Source organism: Lepidochelys olivacea (genome assembly GCF_965140295.1).
Source record: "Lepidochelys olivacea isolate rLepOli2 genome assembly, chromosome: 3".
Lineage (NCBI taxonomy): Eukaryota > Metazoa > Chordata > Testudines > Cheloniidae > Lepidochelys > Lepidochelys olivacea.
Genome location: NC_140413.1, coordinates 136554932 through 136576252, shown reverse-complemented (window position 1 = coordinate 136576252; position 21321 = coordinate 136554932). Strand labels below are relative to the sequence as shown.

The window sequence follows — 21321 nt, the reverse complement described above, 5'->3', positions numbered from 1 at the left end:
GAGAAATTGAACAATTTCACATAACCTGCTGCTTGATTGTTCATTTATTGAAAGACATATTAGCTTCATATACACTACCTCAAGAGATTGACTGAATTGTCTGCATCTAGCAAAGGGAAACTTTTGAAAAGCCATTTTTTGATACACAAACTTCTTGCAAGTGGCATTTAGATGTAGCGTGATCTTTATACATAGTTGAAAGTAAATTATCCTCTCCAATGAAGAGCCCAGTTCCAGGAGGTGCGGAGTTCTGGCTCCTGCTGAAGTTGGTGGGAGTAGCAGGAGCTCAACACATGTAACACGACTGGGTCCAAAAAGAGCAGGATCAAGCAATGTGGCGAGTTCACTTGCCAAACACGACGGATGAATATTATCCCTGAGCTTTCTGTAAAATTTCCTCATACCTACCCCACTGCTAGAAAGCTTGTGCACTGTATAAATGGAGTAGATTAAAGAGTACCATTTGGTTTTGTATTACTACTAGAACCTACTATGCTTCTCTGTTTCCACCAACATCTCCAGTTTCTTACAGGCTAACAACTGTTTGTTGAACTAGAAAGTATCTTACTCGCTGTTTTGTGAAGCGGGAAAAAAAGCTAAAATAGTGGCAAACCTGGGACATTCTGGGAAGAGTCTTTAGTGGTGATCTTCAAATAATTTTAATCAGCTAGAATGTGCCTTCACTGCATGATGCCCTTTATTATATTGATTTTCTATGCACCCATCATAAGCTCTAGTTGCATAAACAATTTACTTTTAACAGGACAGGAATTGTAATTAACCAATGGTAAAGCTTTAGAACACTTCCCCATCCCCTATAAACTAAAAACCAAACTCCTTGGATTAAGCAGTGTCCCAATCAGCCATGCAGCAGGGGTCCCAGTGGACTCAGGGATGGGATTAAAGGTAGGGTTGCCAACTTTCTAATTTCAGAAAACCGAACACCCTTGCCCAGCCCCCTTTCCCCACAGCTCCTCCCCCACTCACTCCAGCTCCACAGAGAGAGCTGCTGCAGACCCCCTCCTCATCCCCTCACCACTGGCCGGAGCCTCCAGCGTCCCTTTTCGACCGGGCATTCTGGTCAAAAAACCGACAAGGTTGCCTTCTGGCAACCCTAATTAAAGGGTGGGAGGCAGACTGCATTCTGCAGCTGGGACAGAGTACAATTTGACACTCTCAATGGGCAAAAGGGTAGGGATCAAGAGAGACATAATTGGGAGACTATGGTGAAATAGAGGGAGTTGCCAGAAAAGAAGTTTTCCTTTTCTTTGCCTGGTTTATTTCCTGCTGCCTCTAGCCTGTAGGGTGGGCCCGCATTTGTGCTTGCTGCCCTTCAGTAGCTGGTTATATAAAGACTAAGAGCACTAACCCTATAGCAAGCTAACAGCTTTACTTCAAATTATAGATGCCAAAAGTCAAGAGATCTATTCCCCAGGAAGCATGAGTGCAGTTTAGCAGACAAATGTAATGTCTGTGTATGCATCCAGTCATGGACCACTACAACATGACTGAGCTGAAAGAGCACAGATCTTTCCTAATGATTAGCTGGGCAGGAACAACATAATCATCAATAGCTGCTTTTCAAATCAGACAAGTACAGCAAATTCCTCCTACTCAAAACATAATTCACTGAACACCTATCACGGCTAACAAGTTATATGATGAGCTGAAAAAGAAACTCAAAAATTAGTGGAAGTCAGAGACTAAAATAGTAGTGGGATAGTGAGCTAGCTGGCCCGTAGAAAAGAAAAAAGAAAAACCTACTGTGAATCAGTTCATGTGCAACTGATAGAAGATTAAATCCTTGGATGAATAAAGGGACATTTCCCATTCATTGCTTGCTAAGACTACGTATGTAGCTCTTGTGGACATTATGGAGTGATTATTCATGTAACGCAAGGCACCAGAGCAATACCCCTCCAAAAGGAGGAGATTTTTTTTTTTGCCAGTCTCCTTCCCCTGCAATCCTTAATGTTATTTCAGAAAGCATGCATGGTTGGTAAAACAACGCTACATGAAACACTATTTCTGTAACCAGAAATCAGCCCCAATACGCCTCTGTTCATTCAGTTCCTGCTTAGTGAAACCTAAAGGTGGTCCTTGATTTTCCGAAACTATGGTAGATCACTGATAAGTGCAAGGTATGCTTTACATGATAGACACCTGTGCAGCTCCCCCAGCTACCATGGGAGTCATGCATATGAATTCACGGGCAGGATGTGGCCCTCGCATTGTGAGAATAAGTTTTTTTTTAAAAGTCTGCCCCCAGTTAAAGCTTTGTCTTCTAACAAAGCCATCATTACACCTAATTAGTTAACATTATGCAACAAAAAAAAATGCACAGCATCAATCCCACTCATTCCAGAAACTAGGACAGTCATCTGACATCGACTCTCAGCTCAAAGAGCAAACGGCTAAGACAGACAACTCCAGTTACTGCAATAATGTGAACAAATTTATAATTAAGATCCTAAATTTTACTATACATATTCAGGAACTTTAAATACTATGCTCCCTAAGAACAAATGATCAGCTTCTATGATGTCTACTTTAGCCGCCTGAAAAATGAAGCATTTTTCAAACTAAATGCTCTGACAAAAGCATTTTAAGGGCTAAACCTAGTTATAAACTGACTTTTATATTGCCTTAAATAAAAAAAGATATACCCACAGTGTTTCTATTTAGTACCGTCCTTCTGCACTCTATAAGCTCCCAATATGGAAACAAAAATATGGAGAAGCCCACCCCATAACACCAAATATTTTCCCAAATATGTGACTTTTGTCTGACAACTCAGTAATTGCTTCTGAAACCTTTATAATCAACCCCTCTTCCTCCCTGCATTTCTACCATTGATGGTAGATGAAATGCAGAACACTAGCATGCACTGAATTTGTTGAAATATTTTCCCTTTGCATTATTAACAGACCTATTTGCTCCACTTCAACTTTTAATTTATTCCACAAACTTAGGCCACTTTCCTAGAAATTAACAAAACAATTTAAGTTGCCATAAAATGTTCAGAGTATTAAGTGGCAAAAGCAACAGATGGAGACGGTGGTGAAAGGGGATAGAGGTCATCCAAGAAGCTGATATTCAGACTTCCTCTTAACATTTGTATAACTCCACTCTTCAAGCTTTGCTGACACATGAAGTAAGATCACCATTTATTTCTTCATTCTGTGATAATTCCTGAGTTTGCAAATTAGTGGTTTAATTAGTAGTGAGGTTCTACTGTAAAGTTCAGAGAACATACAGCACCATTTATTCCCTTTATATGAATAATTCATAACTCTCAACGTGGTTCTACTGCATAAGGGTGTATTCTACCTTAAGGAATATGCACTAGAAGGCTGAATTTGGATACCTGTGAACACAAACAGGACAACCAGTGCAAAAACATTCACAGCGTATGCAGCTTGTCCAATGAAAATACAAAAAGGGCATTGCTTCAGTTTGCTGAAAAGCAGCATATCAAATACACATTAGGTCATCCTTAAAAAGTGCCAGTAAAATACATGTACATACGCAAAAAATAGATTACTGAGCATGCACACATCCATTTCAGACAGAAAATGAGTTACATGTTGGCCCAACTTCCTTGTTTGCATCTGTATATTTGTGCTCTCAAGTGCTATTACAGTACTTATTTGCAAATAAAATAATCTGCAGGCACAACTTAGACTCTGGCTTTTGTGTCTCATAACGGCAATATTTTCATTGTATGCTAGTTTACTTAGGCCACGCTTGTGACTTGGCACAACACTGCAGGGAAGTAAGGAATAAGACCTCCACTGCAGACCCTGTCCAGCTGTGCCAGGTTTACCCAGATTATGAGCCTCAGTCTGAGAGGACAACAATGGTTATGCACCTGTTAGCTCCCCATGAACGAGTGAGGTAAGTTGGAGTGTAAGCGGACACATGGTTTCTATCCCCTTGTGCGTGCCACAAGATGTTAGTCCAGTGACAGATAGTCAAATCACTTAATGAACAACTGGAAGTGCACAGGTGAGGACCCAACAGAATAGAATAAGCTGGAAATAAGATGAGAAGAGAGTATGCTACATCTACTACAGGGCCAATAATTCTTACTCTTCCCCTCCTCCCAGCACAAGACAGAAGCTCCAAAGGAACTTAACTTGTCTGAGGGAGAGATCTTTTCTGGAGCTCCTCCTGGGGCAGCACAGCTACCCACCACCCCCTACAGAGGAGAACAGTATATTAATGGGTTAGTGGCTGTGTTTATGAGCTCCATAGAAGAAGTGAAACATGCAAAAGGATACGACTGAGAAAAGAGAAGGCGGCCAGAGCAGAAAACAGCATGATACTTTTATTATTACCTCTTATCCTCTCTCCTCTTATTTTTAGGTTTATTACAGTAGTATCTAGGGTCCAACAAAGACCAGGGCCCCACTGTACAACACAATGTATAAACTGATTAGTAGACAGTCCCCATTCAGTAATTCATTACACCCATCATTGAATCCTGTCTTAGGGGTAGTGACTGAGCACTCCCACAGTATAAAATAATTATACCACCACCACTGGGAGAGGGAGCTCCCTCACCCTCCCATCATGCATAGCACACCTAAAAGCAAACAAGTAGTAACGAGAAGGAAATACTCACTCCGGGCCTGGGCCTGCTCCCAAGGAAATCAATTCCACCTCTGTTACTGGTTTCAGTGGGAGCAAGACCAGGCCCTTTGCGACTGACCCAGCTCCCTTTGAAATCAATGGCAAATCTCCCATTTACTTCAATGGGTACTGGATCAGGCCCAATGTCCTCAGAGTCTGATAAACACTCAGACCCCCAAGCTATCAACTAAACCAAAGAAAAAACTAAGGAGACTCTCACTCACTATCCCCCACCAAATTAACGAATCAACAAGAAGAAAAAATTCTGGAATCTCACTAAATACTTTGGGATGACTGAATTAGTGGAATCACCATGAGGGGGGCTACCCCAAACAATGTTACCCCAAATAAGGGCCAATAGAACCTTCACTCCATATCATCCTACTTTGTTTATGATGTTTTACAAAAATAAAAACCTAACTTTAGAATAACAAATTTATTTGAGCACTTCAATCTCTCTGGTCACTCGATTACAGACCTAAAAGTCACAATATTACAACAAAAAGACTTCAAAAACAGACTCCAATGAGAGACTGCTGAATTGGAACTAATTTGCAAACTGGACACCATTAAATTAGGCTTGAATAAAGACTGGGAGTGGATGTGTCATTACACAAAGTAAAACTATTTCCCCATGTTTATTTTTCTCCCTACTGTTCCTCACACGTTCTTGTCAACTGCTGGAAATGGCCCATCTTGATCACTAAAGGTGGGTTTTTTCTTCTTCTTCTTCTTCTTCTCTGTCCTGCTGGTAATAGCTCACCTTACCTAATCACTCTCATTACAGTGTGTGTGGTAACACCCACTGTTTCATGTTCTCTGTGTATATAAAATCTCCCTATTGTATTTTCCGCTGCATGCAGCCGATGAAGTGAGCTGTAGCTCACGAAAGCTTATGCTCAAATAAATTGGTTAGTCTCTAAGGTGCCACAAGTACTCCTGTTCTTTTTGCGGATACAGACTAACTTGGCTGCTTCTCTGAAACCTAACTTTAGAATGTTTTTGTAGCTTTTTAAAATCTTTGAGACTATTTTTAAATATCCTCACTATTTATAAAGCCAGGATATCTTAGTTCCATGAGTCCAAATTGCAGAGGGTTCAGAGGGATAGAAAAATTATAAACAGTACATTTTAGAAAACGCTAAAAAGAGATATCTGATTTATAGAAGAACTATTATAACGTCATGATGTTTAAGGTCTGTCAGCAAGAGGGAAAAAATCCCTTATGCTATTAGAAAAGAGGGATTCTTAACTCTCTAGTGACAAAGCTGCCATTTCTGGCCCTGGTGGTTCACAAAATATCAAAACTCAAACCCAACAATAGTGGAGGGCTGCATATTCCCAATCCTGAACTCCAGACTACTGTAAGGTTGTGTTTGGGACAGGGGAAACAAGTTCCACATGTGGGATGAAAAATATTTTTGGAGGGCTAATATTGGAAAGGACTACTCCAGTACCATGCATTTAGATCTTAAGAAGAATGATTCACTTTAGAAAGCATAACATTTTTTCCATATCAGTGAGATTTGTATATACAAATAATGACCTGGTCTTCAAAACAAAGAAACAGATCCTATTGGCTACAGAAATGGATTAAATGTCCCTTTAGTTCTATAAAGCCTAACTAAGGTCTGGGTTTTCCACACAAGGAATAGAGCTGGTTAAAAATGCCCTTCACCCCCAAAAAGTGAACTTTTTTTGCCAAAATTTAGAAAAATTTCTACAAGCTCTAACATCATGAAAGCTACTTAAAATTGAATTCACCTGCAAAAGAAAAAAATAGGTTTGTGCCTTAGGTGTCACAAAGAAGCAACAAAGTAGGATTGGAAGTTTTTCCATTTTCTCCTTGCTTGTTGAGTAAAAATTCAAGACTTGTGTACCCTAAGGGGTTTTTTGTGTGTTTGTGTGTCTCCTGTAAAACTCTGAAGAGTTGTTGGAGAACTAGAGTATGACATGAGTGACAATAACATGAACCTTGAGCAACTGAGGGCTTGTCTTGACTAGGGTGTTTACCTCACGTTATTTGATTGAGGGAGTTACCATGTTTTCAAATTTATTGGCAAAGGCTAGTCTGGACACTCCCCAACATTTGTTCAAGGACACAAATGTCTGTGCTGACTTGGACTGAGAATAAAAGGTAGCTGTAAACATTTTTCACTTGAACTATTACACACCTATAGATGAGATCTGGCAAGACTGATTTACATTTACTGATAGTTGACTTCTAACTGATTTTTTTTTTTTTTTATAATCTACCTTGTCTGGCCTCTCAAAAGGTTATTATTATTATCTATATTACTGTAGTGTCTAGGGACGCCAGTCATGGACCAGGACCCCATTGGGCTGGGTGCTGTACAAACAGAACAAAGACAGTCTACAATATCCACAAAACCCTTTTAAATGCTCTTGCCTAAATAACAACACATACTTAAGTATTGTAGAGATAATGTTTTTGCCTGCCCATAATGCCTCTCTCATTTTCTCTTTCTCCAGTCAGCTTTGTGTTGCTGGTCTCATAATTCTCTGACTCTCTCAATGCTTCATTTCTTCAGATGGGCTCATTTTAAGACTTGTAAGCCTTTGAAAAATTAAAAACGACGGCCTTTAGTCTTCTCCCCTTCCCCCGCAACTCTTACAGAGCTAACAGAGTATATGGTGACTTATCAGGCACCTGGAAAAGATGGTACTGAAGAATTAGAACTGCTTTGAAATTTATAATTCTCTTCACAGTCATGAACATTTTATATGAGATTGGATGTTTACTATCCAAAATTATTGAATGATAATTCACTCATTAAATAAACTAGACTTTCTGGCCTTAGAGGCAGCTAGTACTGCAGTTCCTTCTATCCTGAAGTATTTTTATAATTAAAAAGACTCACTTAAAATGGAACAGCATGAATGAATTCATCCAGATCATTGCTATTATAATGAATCATTAACATTCTAATAAAAATTTTATGATGATGAATAATACAGTCAAAATGATGAGACATGGAAAATAAAGCATTACTCTGCAACGTATGAGAGATAATGTATTTAATGATAAAGTGATGCTATGGAAGTTGGTAGGCTAAGTTTTGGGGGTTTTTTTAAACAACCTCAATACTGATCCCTTCTGGAGATCTTACTTTCTAGATGCTTTTCATATATTTAATTCGCTCACCAAACATTTATAACTGATCTGGAGAAAAAAATATTTATAAAAATAGAAACACGTGGCTACTTAATATCAATAAATATCAGTTAACACAAACAGCTGTCTAATTTCCTCCCTTAGAAATGGCTTTTTGATTTCAGTGAGAGATAGCCAAGTTTATGAACGCAGAACTGAATCTCAGTGTGTGAACACTCATTTGTTGAACAGCAACCTTCATTGAAAAAAAAAAAAATCTTCTTATCATTACCATACTATATTATAGAAAACCATTATGTAGGTTGGATACAATTTGATATTTGCACCAGGATTGTGTATCTTGTCACATTAGAGAGATTCAAACAAACAATTATCCCAAAGCAAACAGCACAAAATAAACCCTTACTTTTATCACATATACCCACTGGTGGGATAAATATCCTCTGGCAACAGCCTCAATGCCACACTAAAGAAATGCATCTTTGCACTGCACTAAATTTGCTCTGTAGCACACCAAATTAGCACACTAGTGAACTGGCAGTAAGGAGCAAAATCCTAAGATGAGCTTCAAAGACCAGCCCCCCAGTATATTGCAGTCATCCAGCCTGTAAGTGACAAAGGATTCAGCCTGCAAGTGTCATGAGGGATTAAAACCTTCATTATGGTATCTGGAGATTTATTTGACTTGCCCATGCCTTTAGATAACTTGTTTACTATATGTCACAGCAAGCAATATTGTACCAACAAGAAATTTTCCCCTTGTTAATGACATTACAAACAGCGCTACATTCAGACAGCTTGCTATACCTTAGAATTTGAAGTGGATTCCAAAAAACAGAGCCTGTTGCCAAATCCTTCTGCCGCAAGGCACAGTTTCTGTTGCTCCTTGTGAACAGTTGCAGTGCATTGCAGAACCACTTCATCATCCTACAAAAAACAGACAAAAATTGAACATGGTTATGGTTTCGATCCTATAGGACTTTGGGAAGCATTTACAAAGGCATAGCTAAACATCAGAAGTAATCAGCCACAAACAGCAATAGAAGTAAATCCCAGGGTAGCTTTCATTCCCGGAAGGGAAAATTTGGATGATTCAGAGGGAATCACCACAATAATGCGCTAAGATGCATGTTGTTTTGTTTGTTTTGAATTATAATGAACATCTCATCTATTAATATTGATTTTTGTTTCAAGGATAGACACAACAATGATTGGGGCCCCTAATCCTACTATTACTGTAGTCAAAGGAAATGTTGCCCTTGACTTTCACAGATCCTAATTTAGACCCCAATCCTGCAAAGGAATCTGTTCCCAAAGTCTTTCAGATGGCTCCCTTTCCAGTTTTGGGGCCTTAGATGTCGCAGTAAAACATTGCTACAATGTGTTTATATTCTAACACCACATTTCTTTTTAAGAAATGCATCACAACAAAAATAATGTACTAATGTAATGTAATAAACACTAAACACTTTGCTGACTCTGACTTATGAAACAAATGAAACAATGGAAAAACAAACAGTTTTTCCAGAATAAATGTCATTCAGGTGACTATGAAAAGGTTGCACTTAACATCAGGTGCACAAAATATTACCTAACAAAAATGTAGGTTGATCAATGCAACCAGAAGCAGGTAGGAACCTGTAAGTATGAAACTCATTTTTATGGTCATCAGTGCAGTTCTTAATTAAACACACACACAAGCTGCTACATTTCTTCTATGTCCTATATGTAGACCAAGCATTTTCACGATAAATGATTGAGCTTCAAGTTGCTGGAGATAATGGGGTATGGTAAAGTTAAGTAGTGTTAATTCCCAGGAAATGCTATGCATCTCAACCACTTCTGTGAAATATTTTATTGACCCAAGAATCTCTTTACTTACATTCAATGGCTCTTTGTAGCTAGACATGTGCTGCTTACAAGATAATTTTAATTAACTATATAATATACCTGAATGTAACCATGTAATAACACCTGGGGAAGAGTCACTTAAATGTCTATTGAACTCACAAGGAGAGCAGAACTGGGGTGGGAAAAATGAAAATTCTTATCTACTCTGCTCACCATTTTTTACTCCTATGCAAAGGAAGGTTGTATATACTATGTGAACCAAGGGACTTTTCATCCTTAGCATCAGTCTGTGGATTCCAGGACCTGTTACTAATGCATTTTACATGACTGCTTGGCACTGAAAATTCAAGAATTTGCTGAAATATATTACTGCCCAAAAATAAATAAAGCCTCAGTACAGCAGTACATTAACTTCACACATAAAAGAGCTGGGCGATCAAGTATCTAGAAACTAGTACCTCTCCTCTGGGTGAACTCTTCTTATACCCTGTATCTATCCACATGGGCCTCTTGTACACCAACTTTCAGTACTTCAGAGCTGCTTTGTTCATTGAGAGGCAAAAAAAATCATTTCTAATAAAGCCTTAGTTTTAGAATATTAAAATAAAAACTTGAACGTTAATTTTTGTTGTTACCAGTCTGGAAACTTAAGTCCTCTCTTTCTCCAAAGAACACATTCATAGAACCTTTTCCTGTCCCCTTCCCCTAACCAATCCAAACCCCACTAGAACAGCAACCACCGTTACCAGTTGCCATTGGTTCACCCCACTGCCTGCAATGACCCTGCCAATAGGGTGTGCAAAGCAGAGTGGCAGCGTAGCCTTGTGGCTACACCAGAGACAGGGAAGTGAGGAAGTGCAAGTTCTCTTCCCAGCTCTGTCATTGATTCGTGATCTTTCTTTGTGCAAATAATTTAATCTCTCTGAATCTCTGTACCACTCTGTATAACGGAGCTAGCAATGACAATCCACCTTTGCATAGCGCTTGGAGATAGAGTATTAAAAAAGTATTGCATTTGCACGCCATCTATCATTATTATTTGCTTAAAGCAGCAATAACTAAAAGGGTTCTTTGGCTTCAGAAATGCAGTTCCCTGACACGCAGCACCACATTTCCAGACTACTGCTACTTCCACCTGGCCATGCCCCCATTACTGGTATACAGCCCAGAATACATGTTGGTGTGGAGGAGATGCTGATAGTTACAAGGTAGGAGAAAGCATACAGTGTAGCTGACACACCCCACCACACACTCCCTTAACCCATTTTATACAGATTTTCTCTGATTTTGCTATCTTGTGCAGTGGAACATACGGCCCGTTGCCCTTAAATTTGTAGCTCAAAAACAAAGTATGCTATCTTAAAAATAAGATAAAAATAAAATAAATAAATAAAAGTTTGAATAGCTCCTTCCAAATGTACTTCCTATGACTTAATAGGTTACCATGAGATTTTCACTGACTAGAATGTGAATCAGACATGTTTTGCAATGTACACAGATATGTATAAATTTGAAATACATGCTGTATAATCATGGAGTGGTTGAGCCTCTCATTTTAGTTAGCAGCTTGGGCTTGATGGAACTCACATATCCATATTGTCCAAAACATTTGATGTCTTTGTCAGAGTAAATCAGAGTCAGATTTAGTTAATTATAATGCTCATTTGAGTTAATTTTCATTCTTGTGCATGCCACTAGAAAAGCATCTAAACAGTAATACCCTGAATTCAATCTTCTGCTTTTGTTGGCTGTATGTTTAGAGGAGTCTGACATATTTGCACCATCACTGCACTGCAGAATTGGACTCAGAAAAAAAATCCCATTCTTTTTCTATAGACTTTAGAACTTTAAGTAGACCATTTTCTGAGTATCAGTGCATTTTTCACACCTATTTATAGATCAGGGTATGTTCTCCCATTAACATATTTCTATAACCATAGGTGTTAAAATATAGAATTTCCTTAATTGTAGTTGTTATAAAGTCACTACAAAAAGACCTTGTGACATTCAGAACAGCCCCAGGGCAAAAGGATTGGGCACCACCCTGATATCTAGCAATAAGTTTCAGCTTGCATGACCAGCCCAGTGTACCCCAACTCACTATTGTTATAACCTGTATCTAAAAGGTGTCATGTCATTGAAAAGCTCATAACTCACTGATTATTAATACAATTGTGTAATGTAGGTGCAAGCAATTAATGCAAAGTGACAGACGCCAGCACCTTGTACTTTTGTGGAAACTCCTGACAGATGGAAAGTCAGCCGTGGCTGGAAAGAGAAACTATCTTGAACAAAGCCTACATGTTGGTAAATTAAGTTTTAGACTTTTAGATGCAGGTTTTCACTTTTGTTTGCTTGTAACCCTTTCTAAGTTTATTCCTTTTACTTAGTATCACTTAACTTATGTCCTGTTGTTAATAGGTTTGTTTTATTTTACTATAAACAGACCCAGTTTTGTGTTTGAAACTGTTTACCCCAGTTGAGTTAAAAAGTGTGATGTGAATGTCTCTTTACAGGAGCAACAAATATTTCTCCGAAGTGGACACTTCAGGGCACACAGTTATGGAGAAATTTGGGACCGGGAGTGTGTTGGATTCATCTTATTGGCAATGGCATTGGAACAATTTGTGTAGTGGGGGTGCTAAGAGCCATTGAAGAAAACTAAACCCTGTATATGATGGAAACCACTTCAAGTCAAGCAGTGCGGCAGCACCCCCAGAACCCTTAGTTCCAGCACCCCTGCTTATTGGTTGTAACCAAGGCTGGTGGGAGCCAGAATGGGGCTGTGGGGATGTAGACAGGCTGCTGGGGCCAGAGCTGCTGAACCAGGGCTGTCTAAGCACATAGACACTCAGGGTGTGTCTACACAGCAAAGAAAAACTTACAGCTGGCCCATGCCGGTCAGTCAGCTCAGGCTCACAGGACTTGGACTGCGTGGCTTTTCATTGATGTGTAGGTTCTAAACTCAGACTGGAGTCCAGGCTCTAGGACCCTGCAGGGTGGGAAGGTCCCTGAACTCAGGCTCCAGCCCTAGTCCAGAAGGCTGCACAGTAATGAAACAGCCCCATCCCCACAAGCCAGTCAGCTGGCACAGGCAAGCCATGTGGTTTTTCTTTGCTGGATAAACATAGCCTCAGTGTATGACCTGCAAGCTTCTTGCTGATTGTGTGCATCCCAGGCTGGGAGCTACAGTAGCAAGGCATTGTAAGGCACCCAGGGTTGCCGGGCAAGTGGAGACACCTCCACACTGGATTGTGCCCCCCAAACCCTGACTGGACAATGAGACCTATTTCTAATTTCCTCTCAGCCCTCATGTAAAGAGGACTGAAGTATGCCTTATCCTAACTATTTAATGGGCACTCAATGTACTTTTCAAATATTCTTAAATCTTTAATTAGGAAGTTTCCCAAACTGGTTCCATTCCTTCTTTAACCTTCTGAGCACTTTTACACCCCATCCATTATGTTGGAGAGGTTTTCTGACATCACAATTTTAGCTGTCAGTCACCTGTCAGGTTCAAATTGATAAAAGCACTTTATGTCTCAGATGGGTATAATTGCATCCTTCTAAAAGTTAGGTAATCACATTTTATTAGATATTCCTACTCCTAATCACTTCTCTCCTACCCTCCTGATTTTCTGCTTAAAGTCCTTTGGTACAGTCAACAGTAGTTGACAAAAACACCTTAAAAACATTTAAAGAATTCAATAATTCTAAATACCTCGTACACCCTCTAAGTTGTCCACAGTCATTTGAATGCCCCATGTCCTCTCTCCTCCTGGAGAGAATCTGTCCTAAAGTTCACAATACCCCCAGTGATGTTGGGAAGTATTGTTATCTCCATTTTACGCAAGGGAAATGATTTACACAGATTGAATCACCTACCCCAGGTCACACAGTATCTGTGGGATAATAGGAATTGTATCCAAATCTCTAGTATCCTTCATCACAGTCTTAACCACAAATCATTTTTCCTCCCAAGCTCACAAAGAATTTGTATCCCTGCTAAAGGTAATGCAGTACCCACCCACAAGTTCTCATTTTAGAGTCATGAGAAGGTTGCAGGCTAATCTACTTATCCACACTAGACCTCGAATGTCAGCCAGTACCTAAATAAATCATTAAATTATAATGTCTCTGCCAACGGAAAGATATCCTGCTTTGCATTACGGCAAACAACAACACAGTCCCAAAGAGGATGGAGAGGATGCTACAGCTGATTATCCAACAGTGTGACATTCCAATAACTTCTTGCATTGTTCTGGACTATAACTGGATTGCTCATTTTTGAGCGTGTTCCTTAAAATAACCTTCTTCAAGCTGTATTCTTCAAGCTGCATTTTTGAAAAATGGATAGATACTGTGTATCCCACAAAGTCACTCTTGTTTAAATATCCAACTCTGAAAAAGCCAGGACTACTATTGAGCCAATAGCAACAAGTAATCTAAATAATAAGATTTCAGTAGTGTCACTCTGTGTGTCACCCTGAAGTCTAACATGTCTGAGTCACTGAGAAGCAAGGGAAGCAGCTACAAGCATGGTTGAGAGCTCTCTATTCAGAATGTCACGGTGTTGAATCATCACTGAGTTTTGTGGTCTGTTGCCATCCAATTTTTAATTTCTCAGCCATTTTGACTAGGAATTACACCCATGCAATGTACAGCTTCAGTAAGACATAGCTATGTCATGCCAAGAGTCCTAGACCATTGTGATATCAACGGTGACTCTCACAATCACCACTCATACTCTACAGCTAATTTGCATGCAACACTTTCATTGACTGTAGAGGAAGACTGGAGAGACGGTGTCTATCTTTGCCCAACTGCCACAGTTCTTCAAAAACCAACCCCACACAACAATCAGCACAGACATCTACAAACACAGAGAGACCCTCTCCATAGCACACCCTCCTCACTCACCACCTGCATAAATCTCTCAGCACAACTCCAGACAACATAACCAACCAGCCCCAGCACACAAAAATCAACACAGCCCACCTTCCTTCCCCACTTGCACAAAACACACAAAAACCCCAGACACAAAACACAACCAGCACACACAGTAATCCCTCACTGCAGCATACACCCTGCATTAACCACCTACATAACTCACCACGTCTCCCAGAACTACCCCATACCACAACTCAACACAAATCTCCCAGCATACCACACACATATTTACTAAAAAAAAAAAAAAACCAGAGCAATAAAGCCATGGGTCATCACGAGTAGGATCTTAATATGCAATATAGCTGTTCATTATAAGCTACTTGATTACTTAATAAATTGTTTCTACTTGGTGGAACTATACCAGCAACTAAATGATTCAGCAGAGGAAAAGAACCCAGTATCCATACAATACTATTTAAAAAGAGTCCTAAAAAGAAAAAGTTTGCCAGTTCACAGCACAAGACATGGCAAACTACATGCCCAAAGAGACACACCAGAGGGCCAGGTTAAGAGAAGAAACTGTTTTCTGTGGGTAGCAAATATCCACAGACAACTAGCATAGGCCTATAATAGATCTTTATTTCTTCTGCAGCGCTCAGATAATCTCTGTTCTCCAACCTAGTCTCTCCTGATTACTTGAATGAGTGGCACGCATTTCATGTAAAGGGTGGCTGATGGCACATTTTAAAGCGTTGGCATGCTATCTTTTATCATCAGATCATTTCTATTATTGATCATTTTTAAGTCACAGCTGAGCATGAATGATTTCTTTGAAATAATCATACTATTTTGGTTTTGCCCCTTTAAGGCCATGAAAAGTAACACTATGTGAGTAGTCAGACTTGCCCAGTCCTTGAGCTGTCCAGAGCGGAACTCTGGTAATTATTTTCAAACCCCTGGAGTTTTTATAGCATGTTGGGGGCACGGGGTGGCTCCAGGAAATACTCTAAGAATTTAAGCCCTGGACTTGACTAATCCTTAACCTCCTCAGTATATTACAACTATTTAAAGGATTACAGCTGGCTGACTGAATTCCCACAGATCATTGTTCAAATAGGCTTAGTCTACACACATACCCAACTTTATTTCTGCCCCTCTATTACCTTTCATAAATGCTCTATCAGCGGTGGGGGAGGGACCAGGACATTTGCATTCTGTGTATTTCTGACACACCGTTTGGTAATAGTTTTTGAACAATCCTGTCTCATTTTTAATTCTGCATTGAACTTTAAGCATTATACTTTTCAAAATGTTTATCAACCATGCCCTTTGCCTTTCTCATCATTCATGGACTGACATTCATTTCATAGTGGCTAGACTCTACAGAGCTTACCAAATACAGTGCCGATCATTTAGCATTGAAACAGTGTCAGTGATCCATCCAGATGTGTCTCAGATTTTAAAATAATATGCACTTGAATAGCACATTTCACCCATGGATCTCAAAGCATTTTCCATACATTAATTAAGCTTCACATCAACCTCCTGAGAAGGAAGGAATGTGGAGGAAGTGTTCACTACACAAGTAAAATGCAGTCTGCTCTTAAGTGAAATGCAGCTGTTTTTCCAAACCCCAAGTTGTGCAGCTGGGTTGACTTAATTTTTTTAGTTTAGGCCTGGCCTATGATTAATAAATTTCCTTGCTAAGCCAATGTTTCTTGTCCCAACTATTTTCTTTGGAATTTACTAGCTCTCTCTATTATTGCACCCTTCCTTTCTCTCTGTCAGTCTGTCTTTCTCCTTCCTGCATGCTATTTGCCCACCCACCTCAATTCTACTACTCATCTGTACAATCTTCTTTCCATCATTTTTGTCCTTCTCTGTGCTATGGCCTAATGGAGAGAGTTGATTAAAACATCACACAGTCTGTATGCAAGTCTGCTTTAAAATAAGAATATCTTTAGTAGAATCTGAGTCTCACAAGCATCTAACCACTGAAAAACTTCAAACCCAGGACACTTGATTGGGCTCAAAGCAATAGTTATTGCCACACTTCCTCTTTTGCAGATTATTTTCAGTCTGAACCCTTTTAACTGAAAGAGAACAACTAACTATTGAATTGGTAGGGTGAGGAAGAGAGAGAAAAAAATGCATGTCATATACACTGCATATGACATTTCCTGAAAATCCTTTAAATTACATGCTTGTCAGATTAAAGTAGCTACATTTCAAATGTGAAAACCCAACATCATTGATTAATACATATTTTCAGAGTGCCTAATGACTATTCCATTTGTTCATCAGAATAGTTCAGTTAAGATAAAAATGAAGGGTATCCAATTGTTTCTTCCTATACAAAGTTACCCTGGAAAAGATAGATAAGGGAAATAATGTTATACTGTAAAAAGAAAAGGAGTACTTGTGGCACCTTAGAGACTAACCAATTTATTTGAGCATGAGCTTTCGTGAGCTACAGCTCACTTCATCGGATGCATACCGTGGAAACTGCAGCAGACTTTACATATACACAGAGAATATGAAACAATACCTCCTCCCACCCTACTGTCCTGCTGGTAATAGCTTATCTAAAGTGATCATCAGGTTGGGCCATTTCCAGCACAAATCCAGGTTTTCTCACCCTCCACCCCCCCACACACAAATTCACTCTCCTGCTGGTGATAGCCCATCCAAAGTGACAACTCTTTACACAATGTGCATGATAATCAAGTTGGGCCATTTCCTGCACAAATCCAGGTTCTCTCACCCCCTCACCCCCCTTTTGGTTTTTGGGAGGGGGGTGAGGGGGTGAGAGAACCTGGATTTGTGCAGGAAATGGCCCAACTTGATTATCATGCACATTGTGTAAAGAGTTGTCACTTTGGATGGGCTATCACCAGCAGGAGAGTGAATTTGTGTGGGGGGGGTGGAGGGTGAGAAAACCTGGATTTGTGCTGAAAATGGCCCAACCTGATGATCACTTTAGATAAGCTATTACCAGCAGGACAGTGGGGTGGGAGGAGGTATTGTTTCATATTCTCTGTGTATATATAAAGTCTGCTGCAGTTTCCACGGTATGCATCCGATGAAGTGAGCTGTAGCTCACGAAAGCTCATGCTCAAATAAATTGGTTAGTCTCTAAGGTGCCACAAGTACTCCTTTTCTTTTTGCGAATACAGACTAACACGGCTGTTACTCTGAAACAATGTTATACTGTATAAATTACAATCCCTCTGAGGATTTACTCTGCTTCTACAAAATGTAATATAAACTTTTCTTCCATATGTCCAACCCCTTCTGATTATTAGCTCCAAGTTTGTTGCTTTAACTATGCAAGAGAAACAAAATACTGTAGCTTCTACTACTACTAAGGTTTTTGCATGAAAAGTTGATGATAGACAATCTAGAAATTTGTTGCAAGTAAACAGTTATTTACAGGAAATATATATAGCAGTACATTGAATAAAATATCTGAAAAACTTGACTACTACTTTTCCAGATGCTTCAATATTTTACAGGATTTAACAGCCGCAAGGAGGATATAGTAAATAAACATGCAATATTACTTTAAAGATTTAAGAAGTGGTTTGATGTAATTATGACATGCTGATGTGGTATTCATGTTATCCAATACAAACCACATCAAAATGAAAAATCTGATGCAACTTTAACTATGGTCTTGCTCATGTTCCATCATGGTACTACTTTATTCTGAAAATACCATATAAAATACTTGGAGACTATTAAATCTGCAAAATTAAGCACCTAATGCCTGAAAATGTCAAAAGTTATGGCTGCACATGCTGATTTAGTTCTGCCCCTTCATATTTATGCATACAGGGCTTGATCCAGTTAGTACTGTAGTCAATGGAATCTTTCCATTGATTTCAATAGGCAGAGAATCACGCCCACAGTGCAACTTTTAATCACATACCATTATTTCTGCAGAACTGTGTATCATTCAGCAGCTAGACAGTGTGCAATGAATGACGAAGGAGTTCACACATTTGTTTTAAATTAAGGTATTACAACAGAAATCAAGACAACTGCACACTTGTTTTCTGCCTAACAAAATTTTAGAATAATTTATGCTTTACAAATATTGAGTTAGCCTAACACCACCCAGGGGAGGTAGGTATTATTCCATGAAAAGATTAAGTGACTTGCAAAGAAGGCAAAGGAAGTCTGTGGCAGAAGCAAGAGAAGAACCCAGATTTTCTGACTACTAGGCTTGTGCTTTAGCCACAAGCCCACCCTCCTCCCCTTTAGCAACACAAGACTGCGTATAATTAATACTAATAGTAAAATTCCATTTACACAGTAAATATTAGTGCCTGCACTATCCTGAGGGAAAACAATCCTAGAGATGTTGGAAATGTTAGAGCTAGAAAAAGAAGCTGTCACTGGCCTACTCAGGATATATACAGTGTTGATTCTTTAATAATTTGTCTTGTCCTGTACAAAGAGTCATTTTCATAGGCATTAGATAGTCTTCCTCAGAAATCATCCCGCAGGACAGGAAATCACCTGGAGTACAAGTGAAATTGTGAAGACTACTGTTGGGGAAACTGGGGCATGGCCACTAGGTAACTCGAGGGGATGGAAGACCACGAGTGTTGATGAAGCCCCCTCGCACTAGGCCCAGGTGTCCTTGGCCCCCCCTCCTGCCTGGAGGCACTGCAGCAGCTCTGCGTACTAGGCCCAAGTGTCCTTGGCCCCCCCGCCTGGAGGCACACACAGCAGTTCTGCTGAGAATCTGCAACAATATGTTGCAGAGTCAGACTGCCTGAAACTAAGCAAGGCCACACAGGGCAGATATGGAAGAACAATGCTGAATAAAGCAGCTTTATGTATAGTTTAACAAATGATACAGAGAACCAGGGAACTAGCTGGGAACTGGATTGGCTGGCTATATGGATACTTGGGGCAGCTTGCTATTGGATAAGTATGCTGGGAAAAGGGATGTATAAAAGCCTGTGTAACTTCCTGCTCTGTGTACAGGATTTGAGATTCAAATCTCCCTGTACCTATTTGAAGCTTCAAATAAACTTTTCTGCTTCTCCACCCCGTTGTGATTATTGGGTGTAGCACACCGGGTAACGAACCACTCAAGCTGTTGTTCAGCCTCTCGGCACTGGGTGCCGGCAACACTACCGTAGTAGATGGTGGTTTTGTTGCAGTAATCGATACAGCCTCTAGCAGCAGCATAAACCAGTTGGTTCCACTCCCTTTCCCAAATTGCTTTCTCTACTTTAGTCATCTTCTTACTTTATAAGTTTACAACTGTATCATGCTGATCCACAATACCAGATTTATTTGTCAGTAGAGAAATTGTATCTCAGGACATTTAGATTCGTAGTTACTGCATGGTATAAAACCTTTTTGTGCCAGAGCAAGGACACACTGGGCCTACCAAACAACAAGCCCTGAGTATAAGGTAGAAAACCTTTGTGCACCTCTTGAACAGAGCAACATTACATGGGCAGAGCAGAGAGTTTATCTAAGCATGGTATATTGACATAGCACAAAGTGCGAGTTCTAACTCATGTCAGCAGACAGATTCTAGAGCTGCCAGAGCAAAAAGAAGATAACCTTAGTAGGCTTCAGCACAGCACAGAACTGAGTAAAACTGAGCAAGTGGTTCAGCACATTTGGGTAACAAGAAGATTACTCTCTGTGATCAGCAGAGTGCTTTCTTCTGAATCACACTGAGTTCAGTGTCAGACCCTGCCAGACCAGATGCAAAACCTGCAGACTTCTCTCCACTGCTACAAATGATCAATGCTCCCCACAGACACACTTTCCAGATCCATGGGTCTGACATGCTCACCACAACAGGTGGTATACCTTATCAAATGCGCTCAATACGCCAACAACTATGTGGATGAAACCAATCACTATGCTCTTGAATGAACTCATACAAGGAAATGATTTTAAAAAAAAACAACCCTAACACACCACATCAGCTGTGGGAGAACACTTTTCACAACTCAATCACTGTATCTGACCTATCAATACTCATCCTCAAAGAAAACCTGCACAGTGCTTTCAAAAAGATAAGCCTGGGAGCTTAAGTTCATAACTTTGCTAGACTCTAAAAATCATGGCTTGCATAGGCACACTGGATTTATGGCTTATTACAACAATCTATAACCCACTAATGCTGCCACCACAGCTGCGTCCCCCTGCCCTTTCTTTTCCCCAGAGGAATGTTAATGGGCCAGTTCACCTGAATTGTCCCTTGAAATATGGTTTAACTATTTACGCTAAACAATCTGTTCCACCTTGTATTTAGCTGTGACAATTAGAGTATGTTTCCCAGATCTGAAGAAAAGCTCTGTGTAAGCTCAAAAGCTTGTCTCTCTCACCAACAGAAGCTGGTCCAGTAAAAGATATTACCTAACCCACCTTGTATCACTGAGTTAAAACTGACAGCATTGCTCTTCAATCACCACTATAACCTTCAACTGTGGATTCTTACAAATCTACAATTCTCTAGTGACACTAATGGTGCATGGCAAACTGAAAACAGATTTCTGCATATGACTATAGTCATGTTACACAGTTTCCTCCAGAGACTATCATATTGAGTCAATATGAATCAATCTCAGATTTGGTTTCAGGATACAATGAGCTTGTGTGTGCAAGTTCTTGATGGATTCCTAATATAAATATTCTTGGAAATGATAAATGAGTCATCCCAAATGAAAATGTTATTACTTTTCCACTATCTTTGTGGCCCTCAAGCTTGAAAACGTCAAGTTCAGTTGTCAGTTTCTAATGACAATTATTATATCTGTCTACAATCATTG

General features: G+C 39.7%; 1 protein-coding gene across 1 annotated transcript in view; it reads right to left on the bottom strand.

Annotated features, from left to right (window-relative positions):
- RYR2 (ryanodine receptor 2) overlaps positions 1 to 21321 on the bottom strand; it is a 717900-nt gene that overhangs the window by 534138 nt on the left and 162441 nt on the right. Inside the window, exon 2 of the mRNA XM_084622892.1 lies at positions 8579 to 8698. Coding sequence (XP_084479018.1) covers positions 8579 to 8698 — 120 coding nt within the window. The remainder of the gene's footprint in view (positions 1 to 8578; positions 8699 to 21321) is intronic.